This window comes from Pelodiscus sinensis, chromosome 19 (genome assembly GCF_052426305.1).
Source record: "Pelodiscus sinensis isolate ZL-2025 chromosome 19, ASM5242630v1, whole genome shotgun sequence".
In the NCBI taxonomy this organism is placed as follows: Eukaryota; Metazoa; Chordata; order Testudines; family Trionychidae; genus Pelodiscus; species Pelodiscus sinensis.
The window spans coordinates 12,621,510-12,633,892 of record NC_143070.1 but is presented as its reverse complement, the minus strand read 5'-3'; the positions used below and the strand labels follow the sequence as shown (position 1 = coordinate 12,633,892).

Genomic DNA, 12,383 nt, shown 5'->3' with positions numbered 1-12,383 from the left:
TTCAAAATCAGTAGCCAGGCTGTCATTGCCTTCATAAATTCAATATTAACTCGACTGCCATTCGTGATGTGCTCAGTGCAGCTAGCAGAGCAGTGGAGAGCCCTGAAGGATCCACTCCTGTGGTTAAAGATGGTGGGTGTGCAGAAAACAAAGAGGCTACGTCTACACTGGCCCCTTTTCCGGAAGGGGCATGTAAATTTCACTAGTCGTTGTAGGGAAATCCGCGGGGGATTTAAATATCCCCCGCGGCATTTAAATAAAAATGTCCGCCGCTTTTTTCTGGCTTTTAAGAAAGCCGGAAAAGAGCGTCTACACTGGCCCCGATCCTCCGGAAAAAGCGCCCTTTTCCGGAGGCTCTTATTCTTACTTTGAAGTAAGAATAAGAGCCTCCCGAAAAGGGCGCTTTTTCCGGAGGATCGGGGCCAGTCTAGATGCTCTTTTCCGGCTTTTTTAAAAGCCGGAAAAAAGCGGCGGACATTTTTATTTAAATGCCGCGGGGGATATTTAAATCCCCCGCGGATTTCCCTACGACGACTAGTGAAATTTACATGCCCCTTCCGGAAGAGGGGCCAGTGTAGACGTAGCCAGAATGTTGAAAAATGCTGCGAACTGAAGAAGGAAACCCATGAAATGCTGGGATAGAAAGCAATGCATCAGGGGACAGTGAATATGGACTCATGAACTGGATTGCTGCCTCCAGGGCATTGCTGCCAGTACTAATTGACCACCCATGTGTGTAGACGCTGGGGCTGACAGGGAGACAGTATGAACGCACAACAATGATTTTCTTTGAACACTTTTTGACTGTCAAAATTTGTTGAAAAAATTCTGTCAGCCCTGAGACCATTCTCTCATCCCATAACTTCCATGTGAGTGGGTTTTACAATCCATTTACTTAAACTTAGCTCTGCAAAACATTCTGTGGTTTACTTTTCAACAAAAGGACATGCAAGGTGCAAGCAATAAAACTTACACTTCAAAGTGCAGTGGCGGGTCACTCTCAGCAGCCGAGCTATCTTTTTACAAAGCATCTTCACGCTTCAGTTTAATGGAATAGACTTGTTTATTAACTACTCCCAAAAGCACTTGTTAACCACTAATGTTGAACATTTCTTTGCTGCCTGACTCTGCTAGCAACACTTGCAAGCTGTTCAGCACAGCCTCTCATGTTTCATAGAATCACAGAGCGGAAGAGACCTCAGGAGGTCACGGAGCTTAGTTTTGTTTAGAATTGCCCAGGTTCTTCCTGCGAGAAACACTTGTGGTGGTGTTCGATTTGGTTTTCAAACTGTAGGCATGCCTTTCTGAGGTGTCAGACAGGCCTGAAGGCCTGACTGGTTAACAATGCAGAGTCTTTTACTTTACTTCATGCTGCTTCCACTGGGTGGGAAGAATGAGACGGAATTAGGAGAAAATACAGTACCTATATGTAACAGACAGTATGAGAGCATGCAATCCTATCCATAAAACTGAAGACCCATTTCTTGAGCTTGATTGTATAAGAGGTCTTAGAAAATATTTTGAGAAATTAGAGAGAGAGGTAAATGGTGCCTGGGATAAACACAACATGGTTTTACAAAAGGTAGATGTGTCAGAGAGCCAGATCAACTTGATGGCTGCGTCTAGACTGTCATGATTTTCCGCAAATACTTTTAATGGAAAACTTTTCCATTAAAAGCATTTGTGGAAAAGAGCATCTAGATTGGCTCGGATGCTTTTCCGCAAAAGCACTTTTTGCGGAAAAGCGTCCGTGACAATCTAGATGCGCTTTTGTGCAAAAAAAGCCCCGATCGCCATTTTTGCGATCGGGGCTTTTTTGCGCAAAACAAATCTGAGCTGTCTACACTGGCCCTTTTCCACAAAAGCTTTTGCGCAAAAGGACTTTTGCCCAAATTGGAGCAGCATAGGATTTCCGCAAGAACACTGACAATCTTACATGAGATCGTCAGTGTTCTTGCGGAAATTCAAGCGTCCAGTGTAGACAGCTGGCAAGTTTTTCTGCAAAAGCAGTTGCTTTTGCAGAAGAACTTGCCAATCTAGACACAGCTGATGTGTCTTTGGGATGATAAACCCTCTTGCAAAGAAAGAAACAGCAGGAGATCTAATCAGCCTGGAGTTCAGTAATACGGTTCCAAATGGGAAATTATTACTTAAATTGGAGAAGATCGAGATTAATAGGAGACTCAAAACCAGGTATGGAACTTGAGAAAGGGGAGCCTACAATGGGTCATACTGAAGGTGAACTATCAGGCCTGAGGGCACAATAAAGTTCTACAAGCATCAGCCTTGGAGGCAATTTTATCTAACAATTTTATTAATTACCTTGGCACATACAATTGGATTGGTCTAATAAAATGTGTGTGACCCAAAATGGGGAGGTATGGCCAGTCTGGAGCAGGACTGCAATATCATTTAAGGTGATCAGGGTGACTGATAATAGCACTGGTAGAACTGGGATAACAAGTAATAGTGCAAAATGCAAGGTCATCCTCTTAGAGACTAGTACCAAGAATGTTTGCTATCGGCTGGGGAAGGAGGAGAGGGACCTGGGAGCATCAGCCCATCCCAGGCTAACTGAGCTGCCAATGTGAGGCAACTGTGAAAAAGGTTAATTCAGTCCCAGGATGCATCACGCCAGGCATCACCAGCAGAGACAGGGAAATGTTATTACCACCGACCAAGGCATTGGGGGGACTTCTCTGGGTGTGCTTCTGGTCGGCCGTGTGTGTGTGTTTAGGGAGGGAATTAGTCTCTGCATCCCAGGAGCCTGACAGTAAAAAAAGTTGAGCAAGGAGTTGTCATTACCTCCAATGAGTAATCCTGGCGGCAAAAGGTGCCAGATGGAACAAAAGCTCTTTGCTGCACCTTAAACCAGACATAAGAAAATTCCTCTGTGCCATGACTAACCATCCCCCTATAGAAACCCTGGGCCAGTTCATTCTCTACAGCTCTTCCATCAGGGCTCTGACTGCCTGATTCTACGAGTGCCGAGCTACAGGGATCTCAACTCTCCTGCCTATGAGAAAGGATATAGCGACACATCACAGTTGCTGAGTCTTTCCTCAGTCTGCCCTGTAGAGACAGACCCCAACCTATATGGGAATAGGAGGAAGAGCCCAGACCCTGCAGAGAAAAAAGGTTCCCCCAGATCCAAGAAGGGAGGAGAGAAAGGCAAAGACACCACCAGACAGACAGGGCCACAGATCTTAGTTCCCATGGGAAAGGGTCACACCCCTGTTGGAGTAGCAGAGGCACCCCAGAAGCAAAAGGCCCCCTGGATCCTAGCTCACAGGAGAGGAGGGAGAAACCTCCCAATCTTGGTGCACACAGAGGGTAGGGAGAGGGACCTTTTCTTCTCCGAGGGATCAGCTCCCTCCAGATCCTGGCAAACCCATGACAGGAGAGAACTTGGGGGTGATAAATGCTCCTCCCTTATTCTTTCCCAACTTCCTGCCACTCACCCTTTTGCCCTCCCTTCCGTTGTCCCTCTCCTCTATACCTCATCTCTTCTCCCTTACTTGTGCCCTCCTCCAGTTCTCTCCCTTTCTCTACCACCCAACCCCATTTACCCTCTTCCCGATAACTGCTCCCCCCTCCTTCCGGCAACCCTTGGCAGGTACAATGCATTTTCTTTTCAAACCCAGTTTAAGCACTGTCAGCAGAGAAGCCAGCAGGGTCTAGTGATGGGCTCAGACATGTGTGGGGAAGGCGGAAGAGTTGGGTGTCACTTCAGAGCCTGCACTTCCTGTGGTTTCTCATGGGGAGGGTCTGTGCTGCTTTGGGAGGTGAGCCCTGAGCTGCAGAGCCTGGCGGTCAGTCACTAGCTGTTCTGTTCCCTCCTCTGAGTACCTGCTGAAAAGGATTCACAGCCAGGAAAAGCCTGGCTAATGGAGGACGAAGAGGGTTATATGTCATTACACCATCGCCCAAAGGTGAGAACAGCAGAGTGCTCACGTCAACCTGAGACCCAAGGTAAGTGATTTACTGTCTCCCTGGGTGTCCATTCCCGACTCTGCCTTTAAATGGTACCTTGCAGGGATGGGGCACGGGGAAATATCTCTTGTGAATGGGAATTCTGGATGTGCCAATGTGACATGCCAGTGACGGCACAGAGAACTGCAGGGGGCGTTAGCTAGAGGTGACAAAGTGAGGGTGGGGCTATCTGGTGGAAGAGAGATTGCACAGAAAAACTGGACTCTGCCTTAACTAGAGAGGGAGCAGACTTTTGGCACATGTAGTAAGTAGGAGTTGGGATGATTATTTACGGTAGAAGCTGGGGGAATGCTAACGAGTGTGGAGGAGCCTTCTCTAAGGTGAGACATCTGTCCATTGGGAATGTTAGTAATATCAGGGGTGCAAGATCCAATAAAAGACAGGACATACAGGGATGCTGCTTGGGAGGCTGTGCAGGGCAAGATCAAAAATGTAAATGATACAAATGGGCATCAAAAGATTTAAATAAAAACAGGCCGATGGTCAAAAGTGAAACTTGTAAAAGTCTGTCCACAAACGCGAGAAGTATCAAAGCAACAAGCCGGTGAATTGGAATGGAGGCAGAAGCCTGGACATAACAGCTGGTAGAGTTGATCAAATTAATGGGGCACTATAGCACCCATGTGTAAACAATAAAGGAAGGAAACATTAGATTTTGGAGTCACAATATGCCAGTGTAATTCCAAGTGCTCATAATACAGATACACTTGTTCTCACACGACTGCACCAGCCTCCTGACTTTCAAAGAGCTTTTGATAAAGTCCCTCACAAGAAGTTATTAAGGAAAATAAGGACTTGTATATATAGATAAATTGACCAGGACAGTGATTTTAAAAGTGATTTTTTTTCAGAAATAATTACTCTGCTTTGACAGGGCACTGCTTATTCTGGAATAAAGTGATTTTAATTGGAATAGAGCATATAGAGAGCTATTTGGGAAAAACCATCTGGTCAATTTCCCTGCGTAGACAAGCCGCTGGTATTCAGAAACTACTAGCTGGGAATTGAGACTTGCAGGAGACAGGAAAGAAGTAGTAGGACTTAGTGGTCAGTTTCATTGTAACAATAACTTAGCAGGGGGCTGCCACAAGCTTCCGCATTAGGCTGGTGTTTAATATATTCATGATCTGGAAAGGAGGTTGGTCATGAGGCTTCAAAGCTGAAGAATGTCACTAGATGAATTATGTCAGTCACTCTGGATTTACTGTATCTGTACAGGAGCAAGAACTGTGCTCAAACTCTATCTAGAGCTGAGCTGGTTATCTTCTCCCCTGTGAGTGCTGTAATATACAACTCTTCAGAGCCTTTTCTCCTTTCTATATTTGGGTCTTCTGGTTCAGTTCTCCTACAGAAGCATCCCTCCGATCTCAGAGCTATAAAATCAGACACCAGTGAATGCCTCATGGTCACGTCCTGGAATGAAACTTTTCACAGTGCAATACAAACAGGTCCCGAAGGGTATGTCTACACTACCACCCTAGTTCGAACTGGGGTGGTAATGTAGGCAACCGGAGTTGCAAATGAAGCCCGGGACTTGAATTTCCCAGGCTTCATTAGCATATTGCCGGCCGGCACCATTTTTAAATGTCTGCTAGTGCGGACTCCGTGCCGCGTGTATTGCCCGGCCGGCAATATGCTAATGAAGCCCAGAAAATTCAAATCCCGGGCTTCATTTGCAACTCCGGTTGCCTACATTACCACACTAGTTCAAACTAGGTGGTAGTGTAGACATACCCATAGATATTAATCTCCACTCCTAGGGCCAGGAGGCAATAAGCAGCAGAAGCTGAAGTTGAAAGGGTTTTGCATATCCTATGATGGCAGTTCTGGGTGTCTGGGAGTATATTAGTGGGCTCCAACTTGTTTCAAGTTGCCAGACAAGACTTGGAGCTAATGGGGTGTGGCAGACTTTTGCTGTACGTCTACACCTGGACTAAAGAAGTGAGTTCAGCTTGGGTAGATATATCCGCAGTAGCTTATATGAGCTAGTGTACTAAAAATAGCAGCGTCACGTGGGTTAGCCACCCCCAGAGCAATCCCATCCAAAGTGCTAGGTATATTGTCAGACAATTACAACAACAGGAAACTTGGAAATGTCAGAGGTGCTTAATGACATCTTTGTTTCAGTTTTCATCAAGAAGTTTGGTGATGAGGGGATGCCTTACATAGTAAATGCTAGAGGAAATGGGGTTGGTTTAGAAGTTAAAATAGGAAAAGAACAAGTTAAAGGTTACTTAGAAAAGTTAGACATCTTCAAGTCACCAGGACCTGATGAAATGCATCCTAGAATACGTGAGCTGATAGAGGAGGTATCCGAGCCTTTAGCTACCATCATTGAAAAGTCATGGAAGTTGGGAAGAGATTCCAGAAGACTGGAAAAGGGCAATATAATGCCCATCTGTAAGAAGGGAAATCAGAACAAGCCAGGAAACTACAAACCACTGAAAAAATACTGCAAACCTCATTCAGTTAAGTCAGCTTAACTTCTGTGCCAGGAATGATAATGAAGCAAATAATTAAGGAATTCATCTGCAAATATCTGGAAGATAATAAGTTGATAGGTAACAGCCAGCATGGATTTGTAAGGAAAGAAGCAGATGAGAATAGTAAAAGGCAGTCACAGAAGGATTGTTAGATCATAATGAAAAGACCATAGGGAACTGCACTTAAAAGGGGCTGAAGCAAAGCCTTGCTATGTAACATGGTCAGATACACCCCACTCTTCGGGTATGTCTAGACGACAGGCTTTTGTCAACAGAAGTTTTGTCGACAGATACTGTTGACAAAGCTTCTGTTGACAAAGAGCATCTAGACTACATCCAGTTTCGTCGACAAAGCGAGCCACTTTGTCGACATGGCAGTGTAGACACAAAGGACAGTGTAGATGTAATAACGCCTTCTGTCGACAAAACTTTGTCAACAGAAGGCGTTATTCCTCGTAGAATGAGGTTTACAGCCGTAAACAAAACTGCTGAGTTCTGTCGATGTTATGTCGACAGAACTCAGAGGCAGTGTAGAGGCGGGTATAGTTTTGTTGACAAAAGTCCACTTTTGTTGACTAAACTCTGTAGTCTAGACACACCCTAAAAAGGCTAGAACCATGTTGTGACATAATTGACAGTAGGAATTTGTTAGTATTTTCTCCACTTTTGCAATATTTTTCTCTTTCATCACCAGGGTGCCCTCAGCATGATGTAGCTCTTAACTGACAGGCTTTAAACTATTCCTGGTATGTCAGGAGGAATATAAATGTCCATTGGCAGGTGCTGCACAGGCACGTCCCTTAGTCCTTGCTCTATGTGCTGAAGACCTTCCACCAGACTCTGCTTCTTACAGATCATCCTCCGTGCCCTTGCTGGCATCGGCTCGCTCTGCGGCTGGGAGCAGCTTGGTTCCTCGTCCAGGTGGCATCTATGATTCTGACGGGCATTTGGGGTAAGCACCTCCAAATTAATTTGTGCCAAATGCTACACCCTGACATTTCTCCATCTGCATTTCTGATTCCAACGCTCTTGTGAATAAAATCCCAGACACGTCACTAGCACCAAAATGGGAACAATATGACATGGGCAGGACAATGTTAGAGCTTGATACGTGAGCCCCCTGTGATTCCTCTCTTAGAGTTTCACTGTCATTAGTGTGCAAGGCGGAGTGGGAGATACCCATCACTGTGCAATAAATGCAACAGTCTCTCTTATCTTCTCTCATGTTCTATCTCCCCGGCCCAGTTCTGAATGTGAAAGCTGCAGTATGTGATGGGCGGCTGATCCCTGAGCAGTAGCTGCCATTTATGCTCATGCTGTTCTGAAGTTTTTCAGCACAGACGGTCTCTGAATTGCCTGGAGAACAACAGTACCGGGGAGAGACTCATCCCTCAATGCAACGGCAGCCCCGGCCTGACAGATTTCCAGTCCCGCTTGAAACAATTTGTGTGTGAATCATCTTCCAGCAACTCAGCAGGTACCTCACCTCCTCCTCTCAGCTGCGCCTTGCAGTGCAGAACTGCCTACTGGTCACACAGGGTAGTGATACAAGCTACTGCAATAAAACGAGATTGGTGGGTGGGATCAAACCTGGGACTTCTGAAATTAGAGGTATGAGATTCTACCACATGAACTAAAAGCCACAAGGCCTTAGCTGAGTCTGTAAAGCAGACTCATGAATCTTTTAGTGGTCTCAGTGCCACTACACGGGAAGGTGTGTGGGTTACATGATAAATACCCTATTGGTACAAAATACTTAGGGCAGCTGGCAGCGACTCCTGTTTAGTTTCCCTGCTTCTCTCATTGTAAACAGGTCCTGTGGAACCTTTGAGAAGCTTTCACACTTCCATTATTAGAAGCAGGCCTTGGAAATACGGGGTAGGGGAGCCCTGAGGCTGGAGAAACACATTTGCTTTGGCCCAGGAAATGTATTCCAGGAAAAGTCGCCATTTCCCCTCTGGCTTCTGATGCTCAGGAAGACTCTGTAGCAGGACACCGATGACAGCAAGAACAGTCAGAAACGCTGGGTTCACCCTGGTGTGGCAGCTCACCCTGCACTGGGAGCTACCTATAAAGGTGGGGGAGGGGGAGAGATCTGGGCCATGTTCTCCCTCACCCAGCACATAGGGGCAGCAAGTTTGTAGAAATTTTGGTGGGGTCCAGAATGCCTGCACCCCTCCCCCACTCAAAGTCCCTCCCCCACACATGCCTAAGGTTCTGGGTGGGAGTTTAGATGCTGGGTGTAGGCTCTGAGCTGGGTAGAGGATTTGTGGGGGGAGGAGGGGGTTAGGATTACAGGTTCTGTGATGGGGTAGGGGTGCAGGAGGAATACGGCGCTTACCTAGGGGACCTCCCTCTGGCAGCAGCTCCTACGCAGGGGAAGTCTCAGAGCTCTCCATGCGCTTTTCCCCACAGGCACCACCCCATTAGCTCCCATTGGCCATAGGGGTGTCCAGGGGAGGGGCAATGTGTGGAGACACAACTTCCTTTCCACCCAGGAGCCACAGGGACATGCCGGCTGCTGTGCATGGGGCCAGAGCTGGCAGGAAGCTGCTTTAATCCAGCTGTGCTGCAGGTGGCAGGGACTCCTGGGGCCATTTTAAATCTCTCAGGGGTTGCAGGTGGTGATGGGGGAGGCATGTGAGGCCAGAGTGAGATACAGTCCTAAACTTTACTGGAGCTAAGCCTCTGGGCCAGGAATATTCCTGGTACTGTTGCATCAAGAACCCATAGAACTCACCAACCCTGCCAGCACATGTCCCCAGTGGTCTGTCACCTCCAGGGACACCACATGGGGCAGAAGATCCTACTGGGGAGGAAGACAGAGCTGGCCGGGCTCCCTCTGAGTACCCATCCCCTGCTTCCTCCTCTCATGATGACAGATTTTCCATGTCACCCACTATCCCTGAGCAGTAGCAGTGGGGTGTGGTGCTGAGCCAGGTCCAAACCCTGCTTCAGGTTCAGGATGGGGCCGTTGTTCCTGCTGCGTGTATCAGAATTGCTTTATGTGTTTGTTTGTTTGTTTGTTAGAGAAACTAACACTTGGAATACAACCCTGCATTAAGGGAACAGGATGGTTACAAAGCCAAGCTCCTGATAGTTAGGAAATGCCAGTATTATAGTTACCCACACAACCATAATCCAGCTCCCATTTGTGTGCATCTTATGATACTGTCTCTATTGCATGGTTACCTACCGTTTTTTCCCCCTATGGCTGCTGCCTCATTCAGTGAGCAGGCTGATCTGGTGCCCATGTCCATGATGGGTCCCCAAACAAACATTCACTGCACAGGAAGAACCCACAGTCAGGCTGAGTGACAGCCGCATGGGCTGCCATGAACGTGGTGTTTCCAACTTTGACTTTGTGACCTAAATGAAGATCCTTTAGCTTTGCACAGGCTGTGTTACCTGCCCCACCTGGAGTGCAAACTGCAATGGCTGTTCAGTGGGGTACAGGAACCCTGCAGCTGTTGAGGGGAGAGAGTGAAGGAGAATTCCAGCTGAGCCTGACCTTCACAGGCCGGTGCTGTTACTCATAGCTCGCAAATCACACCAGCACCCTCCTTCCTGGCCTGCAGCTGCAAATTGACTATTGGGCCTGTGCACAAGTTCAGTGAAGTTCAGAACTTTCAGCTTCATGGCACATTTCCATTTTCCCCTCCAGAGGCACCGGGGTGCAAGCTCTGCCCCCCAGACTGGCTGCTGCACCGGGACAAGTGCTACTGGGTGTTTAAAGACAAAGCTTCCTGGAACGAGAGCTGCAATAACTGTTCAAGGAGGGGCTCCCGACTGCCGGTGATCCGGGACCAGGCTGAGATGGTAAATAACACTTCCCTTGGGGGCTATGAGCATTGCTAGTAATAACAGACAGAGCCAAGGTGCTGTGCATCTGTCAGAGTTGCCCTGTACACATCTAAGGCTGTGTCTAGAGTACATGCCTCTGTCAGCAGAGGCATGTAGATTAGACAGATCAGCAAAGGCAAATGAAGCCGCGATTTAAATGATTGTGGCTTCATTTACATTTACATGGCTGCCGCACTGAGCCGACAAACAGCTGATCAGCTGTTTGTCGGCTCGCCGCTAGTCTGGACGTTCCCCCTGTCGACATCAAAGCCCTTTGTCAGCAGCCCCGTTATTCCTTGTGGAATGAGGTTTACCGGGGCTGCCGACAAAGGGCTTTGATGTCAACAGGGGGGACGTCCAGACTAGCGGCGAGCCGACAAACAGCTGATCAGCTGTTTATCAGCTCAGCGCAGCAGCCATATAAATGTAAATGAAGCTGCGATCATTTAAATCGCGGCTTCATTTACCTTTGCTGAACAAACAAATCTACATGCCTCTGCCGACAGAGGCATGTAGTTTAGACGTACCCTAAATGTGCTAAAAAGCAAGGAAATGAAAAGTTAAAGCGAGCAACAGTACAGAAACTGCACTCTGCCATCTCACCTATAGCATGGCCTCAGACATCACAAACAGAGTAGCAAGGCCTTCATTTTGCCAGAGCCTCTGGCAAGTACCCTAACCACTAAACCCTCTTTCCCCCAGCAGTTCATTCTTCCCTGTCCTTTACAGATTTTCATTAAAACAAATTCCAAAGACACAAACGAGGTCTGGCTCGGACTCACTGTTACATCCCCTGCAAGGAATTGGACTTGGATGGATGGGTCCCTGTTAAATCGAACACTGTGAGTGGTTTTATCTGCTGGTGTAAGATGTTCAGCTAGCGGCACAAGGGTATTTTTTTCCAGCATTTGTGAGAGCAGAGGCAATATATGGGAGAAAGGGATGTTAAGAGCTAGTCTTGAGCCTCATTCCACAGCTTCCATCAGTGTCAGGCCAATCCTGTGAGCTGGGTTTTATAATGTGGACATGTCTTTTCCAGAAATAGACCAAGGCCAAACTACTGTTACTAATGATCAACCAGGGCGCTGCAGGAACCAGTCAGCAGTTAAGAGGGCTATTCAAAAATCCTAAGCAGTGATTTGTTTGTTTATTTTGTTTCCCAGCTTCAAGTTAGTGAATCCTCCTGAAGGAAACAGATGTGGGGTGTTAAAAGCAGATGTGATTCATTTTGAAAGCTGCAGCGCGGCATCTAAGTGGATTTGTCAAAGAGACGCTCTCCAGATATAGACGGTGATATTAGTGATCTGTATTTTCTATGTGCAAACAATCAGTCATCTTTGGTTTCAATCTCTCACATAATCTAATCTATCTCATCTATTTTTAGAGGGCAGCCGTCTGTTTATGCGTCTGTTTGTCCATTCGTTCAAGAACTCCTCCTATAGGGTAAGAACTAGGACCACTGAATTTGATTGCAGCTTCCTCTTACACTGACTTAAACCGAAATCAAAGTTTGTTTGTGCCTGCAAAATGGGAAATGCCGGGAATGGAGAGAGAGGGAGCTGAGAGTGGAGCCACATGAAAGCGAAGGGCACAGAGAAAAGTGACGTGATACTGAGAGTGGCCACTAAAGGCAGCTGCAGCACAAAGAAAATAGACCACAGAGCTGAGGCTACACCATCCTGCCTGCCTTCAGACCAGATAAGGAGCCCTCCTACCACCAAACCCGGAGCCTAAAAACTTCCACCCCTGCAACATACTGTTTTCTTTTTCTCTCCCTTTGTTCTACATTTGATTTTAACAAATAGGGAGGAACTGGTTGAGAATTTGAAAATGAAAGGCAGCTTGGGTGAAAATAAACATGAAATCATAGAGTTCATGATTCTAAGGAACAGTAGAAGGGAGAACAGCAAAATAGAGAAAATAGATTTCAGGAAGGCAGATTTTGGTAAACTCAAAGAGCTGGTAGGTAAGGTCCCATGAGAAGCAAAACTAAGAAGAAAAACAATTGAAGACAGTTGGCAGTTTTTCAAAGGGACATTATTAAGGGCCTAAGAGCAAACTATT

At 46.8% G+C, this 12,383-nt stretch overlaps 1 protein-coding gene across 1 annotated transcript; it reads left to right on the top strand.

Annotated features, from left to right (window-relative positions):
• Nucleotides 1-2,978: 2,978 nt before the first annotated feature.
• Nucleotides 2,979-11,792, top strand: LOC112543509 (killer cell lectin-like receptor subfamily B member 1B allele C). The gene is made up of 6 exons (XM_089770572.1): nt 2,979-3,972; nt 7,330-7,428; nt 7,804-7,953; nt 10,141-10,295; nt 11,049-11,161; nt 11,483-11,792. Exons 1-6 carry the CDS (start codon nt 3,888-3,890, stop codon nt 11,604-11,606), a joined length of 726 nt encoding a protein of 241 aa, XP_089626698.1. The 5' UTR covers nt 2,979-3,887; the 3' UTR covers nt 11,607-11,792.
• Nucleotides 11,793-12,383: the final 591 nt, after the last annotated feature.

Excerpts from the sequence above, each read along its gene's own strand:
- LOC112543509 (XM_089770572.1), top strand. The coding sequence starts at position 3,888 with ATGGAGGACGAAGAGGGTTATATGTCATTACACCATCGCCCAAAGGTG. Across the intron at positions 3,973-7,329 it reads ACGTCAACCTGAGACCCAAG|ATCATCCTCCGTGCCCTTGC; the intron begins GTAAGTGATTTA and ends TGCTTCTTACAG. Across the intron at positions 10,296-11,048 it reads TCCGGGACCAGGCTGAGATG|ATTTTCATTAAAACAAATTC; the intron begins GTAAATAACACT and ends TGTCCTTTACAG.